General features: G+C 27.6%; 2 protein-coding genes across 3 annotated transcripts in view; both read left to right on the top strand.

Annotated features, from left to right (window-relative positions):
* The window catches only part of LOC107454822 (xaa-Pro aminopeptidase 1), a 145,529-nt gene that overhangs the window by 55,066 nt on the left and 69,200 nt on the right, over positions 1 to 21,263 (top strand). For both annotated transcript variants that reach the window (XM_087154615.1, XM_016072127.4), the window contains 5 exons: positions 5,481 to 5,624; positions 6,024 to 6,119; positions 7,589 to 7,670; positions 17,006 to 17,156; positions 19,948 to 19,992. In XM_087154615.1, coding sequence (XP_087010741.1) covers positions 5,481 to 5,624; positions 6,024 to 6,119; positions 7,589 to 7,670; positions 17,006 to 17,156; positions 19,948 to 19,992 — 518 coding nt within the window. The remainder of the gene's footprint in view (positions 1 to 5,480; positions 5,625 to 6,023; positions 6,120 to 7,588; positions 7,671 to 17,005; positions 17,157 to 19,947; positions 19,993 to 21,263) is intronic.
* On the top strand, positions 2 to 5,418 carry LOC122271640 (uncharacterized). The gene is made up of 2 exons (XM_043053588.3): positions 2 to 590; positions 2,959 to 5,418. Exon 2 carries the CDS (start codon positions 2,972 to 2,974, stop codon positions 3,812 to 3,814), a length of 843 nt encoding a protein of 280 aa, XP_042909522.1. The 5' UTR covers positions 2 to 590; positions 2,959 to 2,971; the 3' UTR covers positions 3,815 to 5,418.

A 21,263-nucleotide genomic window follows, 5' to 3' on the forward strand; every position in this document is an offset into this window, starting at 1 on the left:
TTATTTTATGCCTATTGTTTGCTTAAAACTGAATTTGATTATAGATAATATTGTTGAACATATGTTATTGTTGATCATTCATTATATAATGCATGCATAATAATTTCAATTTAAAATTTGGTTCATTTGCACTAATTTCGTATTATAGAAACCACATAGAAGATATAAAGCAGGGCTCGGCGGAGTCACTTTTCTCACTTAAAGTCAATGTCTTAAAAAATAGTAACTTTTATTTACTATTTTTAAGCTCTTGTCACTTATCTAACTTTTTTTTTAATTGCGTTCCACAATTTTCCTTTTTCAATCCCATAAAAAACTTTGCTTTCCCCTCCCCCTTATTGTCCTGTCCTAGTGAGTCACCTAAATGGGTGAGGGTAAAGCGCCAATGAAATTGCTGATTTGCGAAATCCGTGCAAAGAGTTTCAAATGCTGTATGACGTCACAGTTAGAGATTTCACGTTCTTCATCTGGAAATTTCATCATCAATCCTACTTTCGTTTGCTCTGCTTTGGATTTTGGAATTTTATGGAAATTGGAATTTCATTTTCTAGTATATGCTGGATGCATGGGACTTGTTTTTCTAATACAAGGTATGTAATTTTATACATTTATATAAATATAATAATAACATTGTTTAAAGTAAATATAATACAACATATAAATATATTGTTATTATGGATTCCTATTATATACTTGCCGACGCCATTATATTTAATAAAGTTTGCAATCGAATCTGCTAAATTTTATAAATTTAACTAATTAAGGGTTCGTCAAATAATTGATTTTGTTCATTAAACGATCGCGGCAGCTACGAATTTCGCTTTTAAATGGAAATAACTGAACGAAATAAGTTAATATTTTAAGTAAGAAAATCAATACGTTATGAAAAGAATGTTTTTTTTCCCCATAGAAATAAATGGATATTTTAAGTTACATAAATTACATTAAACATTACAATTAATACATAATTAAAATAATGTTTTTTTTTTAAATTGAAATAAATGGATATTTTAAGTTTGAAAATTAATACGCAATTATAAGTGTTTTATTTTTAAGTTACAATGAATGAGTATTTTAATTAGAAATTTTATTTTTAAATTGGCAGAAAATCTTTACTAATTGAAATAAATGAGTTACATTTTAGATTGGGAAGTTAATAAATAATTTTAAGAATAATTCTGGGAATCGAAATAAATGAATGATATTTTAAATTAGGAAAGAAAATTTTATTTTTCTATTATACCGGTATATAAAAATTAAATTAGATAATAAAAAAAAATTATACAAATCGAAATAAATGACCTAAAAAATTGAGTATGGTTCTACGGAAATTAAACCTTTTTGATTCAATGAAAGATGTACTCATTACTACCAAGATTTAGAATTAATTTACTTTTTTTTAGCGCGAATTCGATCAGAAACTGGTTTGTAATACTAATGCATTTAATTCTTAGTATCAAAATTCAGTATTTTTTTAGTCTAATTATCAATAGTACAATAATTATTTTATTTATTTATTTAATTATTCTTTGTTTAATTTTTCAATATCTACTTTAAAAGATTTTTTTAAAAATTTGATTAGCAATATTCCAATAATTAATTTTTTTATTTGAAGATCATTAGGTCGAGAGGGGGCAGGGAAGGGACAAATGTTTATTTTTCTCATGCGTGTTGGTTGTTTTTCTGATAAGCTGCCGTCAATCAAACTTAAAGGAGTGGCATGCTGATTTTGTTTTCTCTTTGATTTACGAGGGGGTGTGGAAAATGCATTGCACACGCATATCAATGAGTGTCGGAGTTAAGGAACTTGAATTTTCTATCTAAGAGTATTGATTTTAAAGGTGAAATGTGAGATTTATCTTAAATCCACTATAGTTACTTAGTTTTTGTTATTCTTGATTTATTATGATGAAATGTTTTATTATTTCGGATAATGCATTATTTATTAGGAACAGGACGTTTTTAAATCACCAATTATATTCATCTATTTGACATCGATTAACAAAACAATATTTATTTATTTATTTTTTTGTTGAATAAATTCCGATTTTTTAGAAATACGGTATCATTAGCAAGTTTTTTTTTTTATGTGGAATCACATCTGCTTTCGTTAAAAAGAGTCTTTTTATGAAAAATAAATATAAAAGGAGACGATTGTTTATTAATTTAAGCATATAATTATTTGTTAATAAAAGCAGACGATTATTTTATGAGGCAGATAGCTGTTTTCTTAATTTTGATCCTGTTTTTCTGCTTCCACTTCGTTTGAGTTTTTTTTTTCTTTTTAAGATGAATTTCGTACTCAATAAATTAATTCTTTTTATTCATAGATTTTATCATTAAGTTTTATTTTTTTTGAAATTCCGTTTATCTTATAATATCTTGTCTTGTTCCAGGTTTTAATATTTATGTTAGTGCCTTTTTTAAATATCGTTTCCGTTCGATAATTTTCAAGTGATGTTTTTATTTAAATTAATAAGTTTTCCTTTTATCGCTCCCCCTCCAATATAATTAAATATGAAATATATTGCGTTTTTTAATTATTGGTTTTGTTTTATAATAGTTAATTTGGGGATTTTAATTATTATCAAAAAATAAATATGCGAATTTTGTATTTTTTGAACTTGTTTTTCTTATCTAAACTTGCAAATGTTTTCATCCTTTTAAATGTTATTTTTCTTCTTTTTTTTTTAAATTCAGGAGATCTTTTTTTTTTCTTACTTTAAAATGTGTTTCACTTTTTCCTTGTAATTTGGGTTTGATAAAACATAGATTAATTGATTCTCTACTGTATTTTTCGGTTATTTAATTAAAATTACTGAATTCTTAGCTGCTTCAGAAAGGGAGATAAGTATATTTTTTTCTCTTTGAATATGTTTTATTTCATAATTTCTTTATACACAAACTTTTATTAAGTTCGTTTTTATTGTCATTTGTAAACTATTACATTTTTTTTAGGTTTTAACTGTTAATGATGAGTAAATACACATTTAATCCAATATGGCTTATGAAAGATGATGGTACAGGCAAAGAAGTATCAGAATGGGGAAAGAAACACGATGATTATTCTATCTTCTGTCAAGTTTGTTCATCTACTGTGAATATCTCTAATAAGGGGTTTCAAGCAATATCTCAGCATGCTGGCACAAGAAAGCATCAAGAGCAAATGGACATTAAAAAGAATCCTCTTCAATCGCTTTTATTTAACAACATATCTTCAAATGAGGAAATGCAAGCTGCAAGCAGCAGAACAAACACTCTCCGTACCATTTATCTTCATAGTGAAAAAGAATCTGCTACTGTTGCCGAACTTATATGGGCAATGAAAACTGTTGCATCAAATTATTCATCAGCAGCATCTTCTGACATTGTCGCAACTTTTAAAGCTATGTTTCCTAACAGTATTCCACCATCTTTTTCATTGAATCCAAGGAAAATTCCTTATTTAATCACAGATGCCCTAGCTCCTTACTTTAAGCAAGAAATTAGTGAAGATAATAAAAATTCATTTTTTACTATAATGTATGATGAAACTACCAACTCTGCGAACAAGAAGGAATTGCAGACTGTTGTACATTACTGGTCAGATGCCCTGAACTGTGTGATTTCACAACATTTAAAAATAATGTTTATAGGGTCTGCAACTGCCGAAAATATTTTCAAAAAAGTAACAGAAGTCATCGATGAAATGAAACTTCCACTAGCCAAAGTGTTGATGTTTGAGAGTGACGGTCCTAATGTTAACAAGAAAGTTCATAGGTTGATGAATGAAGAAGTAAAACTTGCATTGAACAGAGAGTTTAGAAGAATTTAAATTAGCAAAAGCAATGCTGCAAGGTGTTGCTAAAGTAAGGAAGGAAGAAGATGAGGAAAGAAAAAGAGGAGATGCCATTCAAAAAAACTCTAGAAAAGAAGTACGCTCTGATAGAGAGTTATTTTAAGGCTAACTCAAAATAATGGATACATTTCCTTACTTAGAATAACTGATTTCATTAATGACATCAATTCATGAAAATTCAGGACTTAATTACTAATATTGATTTTATCTTTGTTATGTTTAAAAATAAAAGTTATCTTAATTTAAGTTAAGCCTGTAATTTTTTTTAGCTATAAAAATTTTGTGAATATTTATTGAGAACATTTTTACAAAAAATTTCAATAGCTGTTAAGTAATGTAATGAATGGATTTTTATTTTCATTATAATTGATAATAATTATTATTGTTTTTTAACAGTTATACTTGATCTAGCTCAATTTTTTATGTTATATTAAGGGTACTAAGATGTTGCAGGATGTTTATATTGTTTTTAATGTAGTCGCTATATGTAACTTTTTTAAAAATTTTAGTCACTTTTTTCACTACTTTTTCTGCATTAAGTTGTGCTGAGCCCTGCATAAAGTTTTATCTCTGTATTATTCATTCAACTATAATCTCTACAGACAATTCAGTTAACTTTATGTAATTTGAACTCAGAAAGAACCAAAGAAATATTCTAAAAAGCAAAAAAATTTTATTTTTACCAGTTGAAAAGGTATTAAGCAATATTCCATATTTTTACTCGAAAATTCAACTTTCTTTTATAAGGGGCTATTCTTTTCCATATTTTATGGTTCATAATTTAGTATTCTTGTAATGCAAATTTCAAAACTTAACTCAAAAACTATCAAAACTCTTATGATTACTAAATTAACGATTATTACAAGTACAATTACAATACATGTACAATTTTATTTGCTTTGCAAAAGTTTAAGTGAAGCTTTTCCCAAAATAAGCAATATGTTTGAATTTAGTATAATTTGTTTAATAAAATGTAGCCATCAGGAAAAAAAGACAGCTGCATTCATGATTATTGAAAATGAATTGCTCTAAATTACTTTGGAATGGTTTGATTAATTTAAATTAAGGGGTTAAAATATTATTTGACATATTGTTTTATAAAAACCAAAAAAATCTGGTTTAAACCAAAAGCCAGTTTTTTTGGTGGAGGGGGGGATTTTTTAAAACTCTGATTATGAGGATCTGATATGTTTTTATCCTCCAAAATAATAAAGTGGTCATAATCTTGGAACATAAACCAATATTAAAGTAATTGTTATAAGTAAAATGTAGTATAAAATAAACAATACATCATAAATAAAATGTAGAAATGGCTTTGGATTTCCTAATACAGTAAATCAACTATAACCAATGTTTTAAATAAAAGTAGAAAACAAAATATTTGTTTTGCAGTTTTTTAATAGTTTAGTTGATACAGGCTATGTTTGATCAAGTTAAGATTTACTTGTATAGTTTCCTTAATTTTTATGAATGAAAAATAAAATCTTTTTTTCACAAATTTTATAAACTTTTTTAATGCATATTAGATTCTGATTAAAAAAAATTTTTTTGGTTAAGTATCATAGAATGTTTATGGTTGTAATAGCATGGTTATGTATCATATAACAAAACATGTTTTCCTTGCTTTGCTTTATTTCATTAGAGGATTGGATTGATCTGTCTTCCAAGCTAGAATTATCAGGACATTCATTACATGCAGTCTCTCAAAATCTGGTTGATTTAATCTGGGATGATCGACCAGATCCCCCTTCAAGTATAATTGAGCCTATGTCTCTTGTTTATACAGGTAATATTATATTAGTTGTTTTCTTTTTCTTTTGCATTCTCAATTTTAGTTTTTTAATGGTCTTTTTAGTAATCTCTAAAAAGTTAGGGAAACTATGTTATATGGAAGCAAGACCTTTTTTTTCTTTAAAATAAGGGCAATTAGTAAAAATGTCATTCAAATTTTAAAGATTGTTGCAGTTTTATTATAAATTTTACAGATTGTAGTGAATTAATAATGTTGGTTGCTTGGAGTAAATGTGTGTTTTGAATGAGGACATGATACTAATCGGTCATATTAGGTGAATTAAATTTTATTGCCGTCAGAACTTAAGATCTGTTGGAAAGATCCCATTTATCTTTGTTTGTTTCATTTAAATTGTTTTTTATACTGTATAAGATATTTTTATTTTCTTTGTAGGAAGGTCTTGGCAAGAAAAAGTATTTGATGTACGGCTTCTCATGAAACACAAAGGAGCTACTGCTCTCATTGTCACAGCACTAGACGAAGTTGCCTGTATGTTTGTATGCATTTTTGTTTATTTTTAAGTATGATTCACAACAAAGAAAGTAAAAAGTAGTATGATTCAAATCTAAATGAAGTTCAGGAACTTAGGTTTCGAAACAAAATTGCATTCCTTTTCAAAACTGGAGATTTTAGTAAATCCGTCAATTAATATTAATAAATATGCAAAACAAGTGATATTTTGATTAATAAATATTTAATAATTTTCTTTTTACAATGAAAAAAAATGTTTTCGAATTATGTGAAATTTGTAGATGATTCAATTGTTTCTTTTCTAAATTTAATTGAATGAAGGTACATAAAATATTTTGTAAGTATGAAAATTTTTAGAAAAGCCTTTTACTGTTTCAACATTTTAATTTGTATTGCAACATTCTCGTATCAGTTAATAATTTTTCTGCATTCACAATATTGTGACTTAACATAGTAAGTTGCGTGTTTGCATTTTGGTAACAGGAGTTGTGATATTTATAGTTGACTGTGTTATATGGATGCAAGTGTGTTAAAAAGATCATATATTTCTAATCAAATTTTTCACGAATGAAGCAGTTAATTGTTTGTGAATTCAAAATACTTTTTTCCTTTCACTTTTTTCTACATTGCTAATATAATCTATCTTATTATTTTTATTTTAGTATCAATAAATCTGTACATTTATTGTCTTTAAAAAAATACCAAGAATGTAGATATGTACTGTGCACAAAAAAAAAACGGACCACCCCGAATCTAATGATCGGATCTTCATCTTCTAGGACTAATTCTTAATGTCTCAAAGGGGTGCATAAGTGCAGATGATATTTTCAGTTACAAAATCAGACACAAAAACATACTTTCTATGAACAGGCATACCTTTTTTCGACAGACTTGGATTTTTGACTCTCAAAATATAGGGTGTAGCTACAATCTGGGTGATGTGATCCCCATAGTTTGATCAGGAGGGCACTCCAAAGTTTGAACCCCTTAATGTTAATTCTACTTTTTGTGTATTTCACCACATCTCAAAAACTTTTTTAATTAATTAAAAAAATTTTGCACTCAATTATAAAATTTCATTTATCCAAAGAAATTTTTTTAATAAATATTTAATATTTTTTATTAATTTATTTAATAATAGTCAGAAAATGTTGAATTGTGAAGTGTACAATTTTTGTATCATTTTAAAGAGTGTAATTTTACATGGCAAAATGCAAAATTAGAGCAAAATCGGTCGAATAGTTGCTGAGAAATTGAAGTTCTAAAAAGTCAGATATTTCTCAGGAATAACTCTATCAATTTTGCTCAAATTTTGTATTTTGCCATTTAAAATTATATTCTTTAAAATGATACAAATAACCATATACTTATACAAACTTAACAACTATAAAAACTTGCCAACTACTTATGATACAACTTTGTATTAAGGTTTGATATTAATGTTATTTTATTCGAATATCAAAAATATATTGGTTCTTATGTTTCAGGGCTTTTCAATTTGCGTGGAAGTGATTTTGAATTTAATCCTCTTTTTCTTGCTTTTGGTGTTGTTACTTTAGAAACAGTTTAGTAAGTACTGTATCGTTTTCCTTCTGTCTTCTATCTTTTTGGTATACTCATTAGTTATCATAATATTCATGAAAGAGAGTTTATTTAAAGAAATATTTAAAAATTATTTTTTTTTTACATTTTAAGAATGGTTCAACTATAAGACATAATTTGAAAAATGTAAATTTCCCATTTCATTAAACATCTTTCAAACCAGTCATTCAGCATAATCTGTGAAAATTGCATAATCTGAAAATAGAAACCAATGTATATAAAAACTTCATTTACTGAATTTATTACCATATATTTTTTAATTCTGCGCCCATCTATGTATAAGTCAAAGTAAAAAAAATAATAAGGCGTATTATGCTTAGAAATAAAAATATACATCCTCTCTTTTCCACAATCATTTCAGCTGAGATGTCTGAATTGACCTCATACCATTAATTCTCTCTTACTCAAGACTTTTCACTTACCATTAGCTGCAGTTCAAGTGGGCCAAAATATAGCATTATGATGATAGCTATCTCTATTTCATGTAGTACAGGGCTTCCACGGGTCAGGGAAAGCCTGGAACTGCCAGAGTTAAGTTGCAATTTTTTAAAAAAAACCTGGAAAATTCCTATATCATACCTGGAAAAAAACCAGTTTTAGAATTATCAGTAACAACTATTTTATAAAATTCCACTTTTTTAGTGAAGTTTTTCCTTATTTCTATTCTCGTTTTTGCTCACAAAATCCAATATTTGGCATTACAAACAAAAAAAATCAATTTTCTGATGAAAAATTGCATGATATAGACAAAATATGGTATGGATTTTCCTTGCAATATATCCTGAAAAGTCAAAAAAATTTTTCTTCTTAAATTGAGTAAGAAACCTAGTGGGATTTTTCTGATTATTTGTGTTTGCTGCTCTTGATAAAGAAAAATGAGCGGGAAAGGAAAATCATACACAGTGAGTTTAAAACTGGAATTGATTGCTTTTTTAGAAAATTCTAATTGCATGGCTGCTTGGTATTATTATTATTATTTTTTTTTTGTAAATTATAAGCAGGTTTGGTTATAGTGGGAAAAGATAACATATGGCTAATTCGCAAATCAAAAAGAGCGTTATGAGTCAGTGGTTTTAAATTCTCAAAGTTAGAAAAAACACTGTCATCAATGCTTCAAAAAAGCTCAATTGAGAATCTTGATTATAAGTCCATACTGCCATTCGCATCAGAGTGATTACTTTTAAATTAGAAACAAGTTTGGCAATGGGGAAAAAAGAAAAACCAACTTAGGGCGAATTCCCAAATGAAAAAGAGAGTTGCTAGTCAGTGGATCTAAGTTTCCAGAGTTAAAAAAAGAACACTATTATCATGGCTTCAAGAATCTCAATCAGGCAAGTTGATTACAATTCATACTGTCATTCACTTCAGAGCAAAGACAGGGTGGCCACCCACCTGAAAAACCTGGAATTATCAGAGAATTTTTTTATACTGGAAAAAACCTGTAAAAGTCAGAAAAATTTGGATAAAAACCTGGAAAAATCAGAGAATTTCAAAGAAAAGCTGGAATTTTTCTCTTAATTTAAATTATTTTACCATCCGTTATATCCATTTTTATTTGGACGTAAATTTATCGCAACAAAATTGAAATATCATCAACCCAGCAATACTTTTCTTCCATTAAAAGTCTCTTCATTATTACCTTGCTAAACTAGAATGCCATATCAAACTCTTTTATGTTGGGAAATGAATGGAGAAAGCTTTGACCTCTTTGGAGAATATGGGACTAGGCAGTTTAAGAAAGGCAAAAATGTGGAAGAAAGGATTAAGATACTTGCTTCTGTTTATAAAAGTAACGTTTTTTAAATTTTTCTTAATCTTTTTTTTTTCAATCTTTTAGTCTGCGGGCTGAATTCATTAATTGTTCAAGTTTGTTCCAATGATTCGGGGGTATTTGTTTCTTTTAATAAAATTATTCAAAATATTTTAGTATTTTTAACTTAATAAAATTCTCCAAAAAATAATTGGTTATAATTTAATTAGAGATTTTATCTTGCACTCTTTTTCTTAAAGGTTTTTTCCAGTGAATTATTTTTCTCAGCAAAGCCAACCAATCGCTAATAGCAATATTGTTACAATTGTATTAATGCTGATTTTTTGAATTTCATGATTACTTTTATTTTGATATTTCCGAAATTGTTTCTCTTTTTACATTAAAAAGCTGACAAAAACCAAGGAATGTATGGAAAACATGTTAAATGATATATCAATTTAGAATGGAAAAGAAAATTTATTTATATTTGTTTATTAGAAAGAAGGAAAACAAAACTTAGTTTTCTTTTTGTTCTACACTGTACAGGGACAGGTTTCAAATTGGGCAACCACATGAACCAAATTTTGAACTCAATATTACGTAAACAAGGTATCATTTCCCAGGTAAAAAATTTAAGATTTAGAAATAATTATTTTTAACTTATAAATATCAGTTTTCAATAAGTCATAGGCTGTTAAATGAAGGGCAACATCATTTAAAATTTTCAACCGTGGTAAGGGAATCATTAACAAAGTGCAGTTTTTTTTTTAAAAAAAAATTCATACTAATAATAGAAAATGGAAAGAATAATAATTAAAGTAAACTATAACAAAACAGTTTATCTTGCACAAATATGTAGAAACATTTCTCATTTTGATTTAAAAAAAAAAATTCTCACGATACACTTTTGATGTCTTACGTGCGACTCCAAAATACATAATTAATTGTACTGTAACACTAGGATTTAATATAATCAAATTACTTTTTCTGTTTAAAGCAAGATTTTGATAATAATAAATATTTTTATTTTTAATTAATAATTAATTATTTTTACACACCACACAGTCAGACACCACTGCTTTTCTTTTCATTACATTTGTTTTTATTTATTTTCACCTCTTATTTCACCTTTTCTTTATGCAATGAAACAAAATATAAAGAGAAACGCTATAATTTTTCCTTAAGGTTAATTTACAATAATGTATAACCTAATAAAATTTTTGAAACTATTCTGTACTTGAAGTTAATTACGTTGTAACTTGAAATTGATCAATGAAGTTTTAATATATTATTTTAGTTTAATTTTATTTATTTGAGGTAGGCATCTCAGTTGTAATCTTTTTTATTAACAATTTAATTTCACGTAGAACATTTTAAAGTAATTGTGACTATTCCAACAGGAAATAGAAGACAATTTAAATTTAAAGAAGTTATTTAATTAAAATATAATATTTATAACATTAAGATTAAAATTAAAGTAATTTTCTGTTATTATAGAAGGTTATCATTAACTTAAATTTCTATCCAATTTGAGAAATTTCCATCTGATACTGAAGTAAAAAATTTCAAGTTAATTATGTATCATATTTCACAAACAACTGCATAGAATTTTTTATTCAAATGTCAGCTTCAAAATTCAGTCAAATTTACATTTAAATTACAAACAAATTCATGGAGTTTAGACAATTTGTAAATTAATAATAATTTTTTGCTTTCACGCGATTTACATCCGACAGCAACAATTTAATCCATTTAATTTGAACGAACTTATAATAATCAGTTTTTATGAAACAATTTGTTTTTCGTTAGGTTATGATATACTAAATATTTAATGTAAAAATTCGATGATTCTAAACTTTTGTTTTATAAGATAGTTTTTCTAAGAAGTTAATATTAATTTTTTTTCCGACACCATGAAATTGCCCAGATATAAAAACAAAACCAATTGACTCGTCTAAACTAGGAAACCATGTTAGATTGGAATTCTTAATATATTCTAATTTCCATTAAGAAAGTAAAAAAAGGAATAAAATTTAAAGAATTATATCTAGTTTTTTTTTCTTCCTATAGAATATGCAACAAGAAATTGTCAATTTTTCGTTTACAAATACTGAATATATCTTATAATAGTGCTAATTTGAAACAAACAACATTATTTAAACATTTGACTTATGTTTATGGTTTAAAGAAAGAATTTAAGGAAAAGTGAAAGGTAATTTCAATAAATTTTATAAAGAGCACTGTTTGGATAAAATACAGTATAAAATGACTCTACAGTGTAAAGTCGCGTATCCGGAATCGGAGGGACTTCCAGAAGTCCGTATAATGGATTTTTCCGTATAATACACCCCCAAGGTAAACAAAGCTTAAAATGAATTAATAAATGATCTGAATCTAAGAAGCAAAAAATAAATAAACACTATTTTTAAGGGGAATAATGTTTTAGCATTAAAATATCTAATCAATCAAATATAAAATATTAGAAAAAAAATATTATTGCTGAAAATATGGAAAACGAAAAAAATTTAACAGTTACGAAAATATTAATCCGCCATTTTGAACTAGAACGATTCAAGCAGGAAGGGGAAATTCTGGAACAAAGCTTAAAATGATGTAAATCTAAGAAGCAAAAAATAAATAAACATTATTTTTAAGGGGAATAATGTTTTAGTATTAGAATATCTAATCAATAAAACATGAAATATTAGAAAAAAAATATTATTGCTTAAAATATAGAAAACTAAAAAAAATTGACATATGAAAATAATAATCCGCCATTTTTAACTAGAATGATTCAAGCAAGAAAGGGAAATTCCTGTCATTCATTAAGGCGTGTAGATGGAGGAGAAAAATTCATTTCCTCCTTATTTGTGAAAGAAAATAAGTGTAAAGAGGAGATCATTTAAGTTGAGGGTGGGGAACTAACAAATTATTGTTTTCTCTCCTATCATTGGCTATCAATCAAGCATAAAGGCGGGACACGCTGATCGGGTTCTCTTTATTTTTTCTTTTATGACTGAAAGAATCTGCTAAAGAAAGAATGTTACCCCCTTTTTCCCCCCGCCTCCTAAATATTACATGGTATGGGGCTACATGGTATGGCTTTCAATAAAAAGGTTCCAGGAAATGCCTCTCAGAATCAGACTCAATTGTGGGCTTTTGAAAACAAATCTCCCTCTTTTTCCTACATTCCAAGGGAGGAGCGTCACTAACGGTCACTCAATGGTCTTGGTAGATCTTCACTTCCCCTTTCTGGTGATTTATGGGTTTGATGCATGAATCAGAGGTTCAGTGCAAGCTAGAAAAAAGAGAAAATGTGTCAAAAGATCTTCTTCTTTTTTTCTTTTTTTTTTTAGGAAAGGGGAAGATGGAGAGATGTTTGTTTATTTTGATTGTTAAAAAGTGTCCGGGAAATCGACCCTTCCCAAAAGGGACGTCCGGATATGGGACATTACACTGTATATTGAAGTGTAAATAAATATAAAAATTTATTGGTTTCTAATCACCTGGAATTATTTTCTTTTGATTAATGAAAATATATTAAACAGTACTTATCCAAGGTTGTTTTGGGTTATTGCTATTTGGTACGTTTTGTGCAAATGCTATTTAGCACTTACAGAAAATTTTTATTTATTAAAAGCGTTATTTTCTGCAAGCTAAACATATTGTTTCCTCCACATCTATTCAAGATGATATCTTAAAAAAATAAAATTTTAAATGAAATACTACACTATTATATTGACTAATACACTAATATTGGCACTTTTCTTGTACCTATACTACACTTTAGCCCGAAAAAAAACATGCTGACCTGGAAATCTTAAGATTTATACTGGAAAACCTGGAAAAATCAGGGAAATTTGAAACCTGATTTGAGTGGCCACCATGAATGACTTCAACTAAGCAATACAAATTTGCTCAGATAAAGTCGAAAGATTTTGTTGTATTTCGAAAAACATAAACTTATGAAAAGTAGATCTAGTAACAGTTGCAAGGTGGGTAAATGAAGCATGCATATTTCTTCCGATGTTATAAATAGAAGATCTTTAAAAAAAATGCTGCACCAGTAACACTATGGATAAGAGTGAAGATCATTTGGTTCATGAAGAAACTAGAGAAGATGAAGACATCAGCAGTAAGAATGATGTATAACATCGAGACATTCCAAATTGTGAAAAGTGTAATGAAAAAAATTAATATAAAAAAAACATCGAATTGACTATTAATTTTGAAACTAGCTCTCAGAAAGAAAAAAGTTTTGAAACATATTCTTGAAAAAAATAAATAAATTTTTCAAGAGCTATAGCTGTTAAGTGAGATAAACAATGAAATAAACAATGCATATAAAGCAGAACAAATCTTAAATACCTTTAGCTTTTTGAAATTGCTGACAAATATATTCTCAGAAGAAAACTAAACATTTATGTTAAGTTACAATGTGCTTAGTTAATAAAATGTATTTAATTTCGTATTGAATATAGTGAATAAAAATGAAAAGTGTAAACAAAGAACTTAAATTTTCTTTTAAAAATATAAGTAATTCTCCTTATAATAGAAGCTAAAATATACATGTTCTGTATTAATCACTTACCTTGCTTTTAGTTATAAAGCTCTCAACTTAATTACAGCTTAAGCTGCCTTTTTTAAATTCTTCTTTATGATTAGGTTTTCTTCCACATTTTTTTTCCTTATTATTTTGGTCTTAAAAATTAAAAAAAAATACAAATCTAGAAAATTAACATCTTTGAAATGAGAGTCAAATTTAGAACAGTAAAAGCAAAAACTTCTATCATAAAATGATTGTATAATGCATGTGCATAGAGTGAAATAGTCCCCCCCTCCCATGTTTTCCTCTATGAAGAAGGCAAAGGTATTCAGAAGAGAGTAAGCAGATGTTTGAAACCGTGCATAAATTCTGCTTTTCCTGGAAGTAGAGGGGATTGCTTTTTGTACACAAGATTTTTAAACGAATCTATTATGGCCGCCTCAGATCAGGCTTCATGTGTTGTGAAAGAGGAGGGTTTTTCTTTAGACTTACCATGAAAACAGATAGTTAAGAAAATAACATTTTCCTGAAGAAAAAAAAAAGACAGTGTTTCTAAAGGATGGTGATTTATTTTTACTGAATGGGCAAGTTAGGTGCATTTGTAGTAATCAAGGAGCAGAATTTAGGCAGAACTCTATGACAAATTCAGGTGCTTAATACGAAAATTTCATGAACATAAATATTAATGTGTTATACAGTGGAAAGTCGCGTATCCGGAATCGGCGGGACTGCCCGAAGTCCGTATATTTGATTTTTCCGTATAATTGACCTCCAAGGTAAACAAGGCTTAAAATGATCTGAATCTAAGAAGCAGGAAATAAATAAACATTATTTTTTGGGCAATAATGTTTTAGTATTAGAATGATATCTAATCAATCATAAACAAAATATTAGAAAAAAAATAATTATTGCTATTTTAAAAATAAATATAGAAAACGAAAAAAAATTCAGTTATGAAAATATTAATTGCTCTCTCCGCCATTTTGAACTAGAACGATTCAAGCAAGAAGGAGAAATTCCCGTCATTCATTAAGGTGGGTAGGTGGAGAAGAAAAATTCATTTCCTCCTTACTTGTCATTCAAGTTGAGGGCGGGATTGTGACAAATTCTTATTTTCTCTCCCATCATTGGCTATCAATCAAGCATAAAGGCGTGGCATGCTGATTGGGTTCTCTTTATTTTTTCTTGTGTGACTAAAGGGGATTCTCCCTCCACTTTAACATTTGCTGTGTTTACCCTTTTTCACAGTATTTCTTCTTCCCCTGACACTCAAATAAAAAGGTTCCAGGAAATGCCTCTTTTACTAGCCAGCTGCAGAGGAAAGAAGGGGGAGGGAGTGGACTCAGTTGTGCTCTTTTGAAAACAAATCTCCCCCCCCTTCCTGCATTCCAGAGGAGGAGCGTCATCATCTTAGTAGATCTTCTGTTCTCTTTTCTGTTGATTTATGGGTTCAATGCATAGATCTCTAGAAGCTGAGAAGGGGAAAAACCTGTCAAAAGACTTCGTTTTTTTAAATTTTTTAAGGAGTAGGGAAGATGAAGAAATGTTTGTTTATTTTGATTGTTAAAAAGTGTCCGGGAAATCGACCCTTCCGGAAAAGGGACGTCCGGATATGGGACGTTACACTGTACTCTATTCATATGACTATGCATCTTTTGCGTTGGAATCGCGTGAGTATCAATCACAATATGTAATTTAAAAACAGTATGAAAATTAAGATGTTGAATTTGTAAATTTCTGTGTAGTGTTAAAAGCAATTTCAGGGTGCGTAGCATTTTTAAAATGTGCTTATTTTTGATTTGCATTTCTTAAAAGCCCTTTAAAGTGCTTTTTTTATTCGCAGTTTGTAGAAAGTGCTCAATTTTTTATCTTTTAAAAAAAAGAAAGATTTTTTTCTCTGCCTTATCGATTGTCATTCTTAATTACAAAAACTGCATAATTTTCACAATTATCTCTGCAATATTCATCAAGAACTAGTTATTTTATCATGATTATGTAAAGTTTGCTGTGAAAATGTTATTGAATTTTGTTGATTTTATGTTTATGAATTAAGAACTTTAAACAATAGAAAAAATAGTTTTTATTACTGCACAGATCCTATTTTTTTTTTTTTTTTTTTTGGAAAGTAATTGAAAATATTTTTGAGTGCTTGAAAAGTGCTTGCTTATGTTTTGTTGAAAAATCTGGATACACACCCTGAATTTAAATCGTATCATTTTGATGAATGTAAGTTACATAGACACCAGATCAATAAATAACTTTAATACCATTGTTGTTGCTGTAAAAATCTAACATCTTATTTAATCAAAATATTGTTCAAACTTAGATAAAAAAAAAATATAATGTAATTTTGGTTTTTCAAAAAGCTTTAGTGGACCATTTCAAATAAAGACCAAGGAGAAAGAATGGTTTATGTTCATTTTTCACAATAATGATGATTGTATCACCATCTATTACATTTTAAAGATAACTAAGTTTTGATAAATTATTAACATGGAAAATCAGTTTCTTGTGAGTTATTACACTTTGAAGATGACCATGCTGAGAAAATACAGCTCCTGTCCACTTTTAGACAAGTGAACAAAAAAAAAGCATTGTAAATAAGAGGATGGGTGTTCTACTTGGGATTGGAGAGAGATTGAGAAGGAAACTTGTCTAACCTGATTTTCAAATTTATTTTTTCTTAACATCAAAAATTTTAATTTTTGTTTTGAAATATTTTGGGGGATTTAAATAAATGTTTGTGATATTCATGTATAATTTTATTTTTACTATTTCAATCGTATGCTAGCTCCTGAAAAGTCTCAAACCTTTAAATTTGATTTTTCACAGAGTCAGCTATCATAAACATAAACTGTTTTTCCTATTTGGTCATAAAATGGCATTACCTCCCTAATTTCAAGTTGCAATCATTAAAATTAAAGAAGTTAGGAACGTTTTTTTGTTCCCATTAAATGTTTTTGCTTGCTTCTAATATTTTTATATAAAAAGCAATTTCCTTTTTAGTCTTTTTATAGATGACTGCAAGATTACTGCGCAGGTTAAACGTCATTTTCAAGAAGGTTCTTTTGATAAAATTCGAATAGAAATAAGGCCCTATCAGTTAATTCAAGAATTTCTAAGTTGGCTTGTCAATCAGCAGCATGACAAAATTTGGGTAACTATTTAATTATATATTATATTTATTAGAAAAAAACTTAATACTGTTAAATGTTATTATAAGCTCTTGAACCTAAGTAAAATTCTTAAAATCAAATTAGTTAATTATTTAATTTTCAATATTTTTCATATCTATAACTTTTCAGTGCAGAATGTCACTATTTATTTATAAACTAAGTTTATATTTTTTTGTATTAGCTCCTTTTTTTAATATAAATATATATTTAACTCTCTTATTCAATCCCATGAATTTTTTTTCTTTGAGTAATCCATAAGCACAAGCTAATCTGTGAGTTAAAAAGGAATTGTTATTTTTCGTCCATAATTTCACCAAACCCATAGAATTCATAGTCAAATCTGACCCTCCGGATAAACTTCTGTTTTCAAAGAGTTACCATTACTCCTAAATATCAAATAATTCTAATACTCCTAAATAACAAAGATCTCTTACTGCCTTTTGCCATTTACCGAACAGTAAGATAAATCCTAGGCCTGAAAAATACTGATCTAGTACCACTGTATCAAGTAACAATTCATGTTTCAAAAGAATTATAAATGATACATAAAAAAACTAAGGTCATTCAATTAATGCTTTTTTCTGTGTCCCACGAATCTCATTAGTTTTTTTTTTATGATCAACATTTCTTTCATTTTGTATTAAATATATATGTTACATATAAAACTTCTTAATAAAAATATATTACCCTATAAAATCAACGATACCATTATAAATAGAATGCTCCTGTTGAGAAATAAATTATTTTTCACCTAGGAACACATGCTTCACTAATTATGATCAAGGCTATAAAAAATGTAATTTTATTCTCATTGTAATAAGTGGGCTAGTTGTGAAGAGTTTCAATTTATAAACAATTGATGGCAAAGATTTTTCTTCTTCTTTGAACTGCTTTGATAATGTCTCAATACAATAATTTTAAGTTTTCTACCTCTGGGGAGGTAAGTGTTGGCTGCTAGGTCAAAAAACTTGACCTGAAATAAGTTATTTTCAAGATATCTCACAAACAGGGCTCTGTATTGAGAAAGTGTTAATCGATACAAAAAATGTAGATAAGTAAATTTTCCATAAATGAGTACTGATGTGATACATTTGTTTCAAATATGCTTACTTGACCTATTGTGCAAGCTTATATGCTTGCTTACTTGACCTATTTTAATTAAATTGTCAACTTTTTAAACAAATTTAAATTTTTGCCCGAATGAATGCTGAATATAAGTAAAAAATATTTGGTTTCACTGTTGTTGGAATAAAAGCTACTTTCTTTATGCATTGAAGGTTTTTTTCTCTAATACATTACAGCCTCAATTAAACTATCATTAGTTCCTCTCTCCATCAAATATTCCAAGGTAAACAGCTATTGAAAAACTTGACCTGGAAAGATACTTTTGCATGTTAACATAAATTTCTAGAAAGCAACAAATTACATCATAATAAATTATAAATAAAAGTTGAAAATTAGAAAATACTGCAGCATTAGCGGCCGGTAAAAGTAGATTTTAATGGTCAATTGGAATTTTAAATGTTTTTAAATGATCTTAAAAATTTGAGACAAAGGTCAATTGCAAGCATTTATGTTTTAATAGTTTGTGAGGAAGTAGAAAAGTAAAAAATAATTTTTGGTGATGTTGTATACTCATTTCACAAAAAGTATAGTCACATGTAAGTTTATTAAATTTTCTAAAATTCTAGGGAATCAACTCTTCTGACTCCTCACCTAAATTAAACTTCCAAAATAAATGTTTAAAAAAAATGAAACAACAGTTAAAATTAATCAACAGCAGTTAATCAAATAGTTCAGAATATTCAAAAATGTCTACAGGAATGAGATTTTTCAGCTTTTTAGCGGATTTCCGCTTTTTTCGCTTTTGTCTCTCGAATTTCAGCCTTTTTATCAAAAACTCCGATTCTCTAAAATTTTCGTTTTTTGAAAAAAATTTTTTTATATAAATATTTTGTTTTTTTATGAAGATTTAGCCGTTGAATTAAAATGATTATTTCTGATTTTCAAAGATAAACAGAAAATTCACATTACGTAGCTGCCAACCCTTTTTGCATTTTTGCTTATTTTAGCAATTTTCTGCGCGGACAATAAGATTTTTTGCATTTTTACCAGTCCACTAGATAGCTCGTATTTTAATATCAAACATCGATTTTCGTATTAACCTGATTTAAAAGTTGAGCCTTATGATTCTTATTCACGCGATTTCAATAACATACATTGCAATTCTTATTAAAAATCCAATATTGAGATCTGTATTTACTCGTTTTTAAAATCTATGTAGCTATTTGTATTCACGCGATTTAGAAATTATGCATCGTGATTTGTATTTAAGCTATCTGAAAATTACGCATCATGATTTGTATTTTTAAATTTTTGAAATCCAATATCGAGTTTCATATTCATTCGATTTCAAAATTCAATATCGTGATTCAGATTCACGTGATTTTAAAATCCGAGATCGCTATTTGTATTCCAGTAATTTTCAAAATCCTTTATCGTGATTCGTGTAAGAAGTAAGTTTTTTTTCTTGAATTAGTTGCTGTAAAGGTGACAGTTTTTCTATCGACGATTGTTGGTATACATAGACATTACAACATCAGCGAAACTGGATTAGAATATGTGTATGTGTAAAATTCAGCTTTTTTACCTTTTGACCAATCTCATCCCTGTGTCTAGTATGCAACTCTGAGTTTAAAAGAAACTGCCTCTTAATAGTGTGTTATATTTGTAATGAATTTTATTTAATTTAGATTTATTTTTAATTTTTAGATTAGTAGAAAATCTAGCTATGCTTTTTTAAAGTTGATTCCTGAAGTAAGTATGTTTTTGTGACATTTTTGTATTTATTTTGGTTTCCATTTCAGACAAAAATATCTTTTTTATTCCAAAGAAAGTTTTAATTTCCATAAGACTGATATCTTATGTTATTTAATAATCGCAAAGCTTTTCTTTGCTTAACTTAACTTTCATTATTACTACCATTTATAAATAATAATTAATGCATGTTGCAATAAATTTTTTTGGATATATTTTAAAGTTTTTTACTGACATAATTTCTTGTAAATTTTCCTCAAATCATCTGTTGAAAGAAATGATTAATTTTACCGATGCAGATAACAGTCTGGAAATTTTTAATGGATACTAAATTCATTGTAGCTGTTTTTGTTATAAATAGATGATGCCAATAGAATCATATTTTGGTATTTTAAAATTTATTATGATGGATATATTTTTCAGTTTCACTAAAATGTAAACAAGCAATTAGCACCAAAAATGTTCCCTTCATATATAAACCAAGGCTACAAAAGTTCAAACTTGGCTGTGTTTATTTCTTAATCGCTCCTTCCTCAAGGTCAGAAATAAACCAATTGTTGCTTGTAAGAGAAGATATTTAAGATATAATTTTCATTGAGATATAATTTTTATTATAATATAATTTTTGAAATCACAGTCGGACCTCTAACAAAGTTGCTAAATCCCAAAAATAAGTTCATTATATGAAAAATTCATTAAACAGAAAATCAATTTTTGAAATACTTTAACAACACAAAGCAGGTTTTAAATTCATTAACATTAGATATAATTAAAATAGCAATTGCCACACCTTTATCTTGTATACTAGTATCTACTATTTATTTATAAATCTTAACAATAAAAGAAATCTGCATAGAAAGCAAGAATAGAGCAAAACGTGTCCAGTTAACACTATCATGCTACATACATTTTCAACTAAAAAAAGCTAAATGTATGTATAAAATTATAGCTGCATATATCATGAAAGTAATTTTAAACATACATTACTTCTTGCGTTCTAAATTTAATTGCTACTGATAAAATCCGTTAATTTTGTCTGAGTTTTTCGTTTGAAATGCTAACAAAAAGGGAAATGGATTTTACTGCTTTCTCTAAAAATTAAGTGACTTCGAAAATCAGTTCAATGTCATTTCCCCCATAAAATGCACTAACAGGAAATTATCTGAAATATTTTGGGAAATAGGGAAAGTGGATCTAAAAAAAAAATCGTTAAATGGAAAATTCATTTTGCTATTTTGAAGTTATTTTACAAAGAAATTTCCAAAATGTTC

The sequence above is a fragment of the Parasteatoda tepidariorum genome, chromosome 11, assembly GCF_982258835.1.
Source record: "Parasteatoda tepidariorum strain Cologne lab strain chromosome 11, Ptep-v5.0, whole genome shotgun sequence".
In the NCBI taxonomy this organism is placed as follows: Eukaryota; Metazoa; Arthropoda; class Arachnida; order Araneae; family Theridiidae; genus Parasteatoda; species Parasteatoda tepidariorum.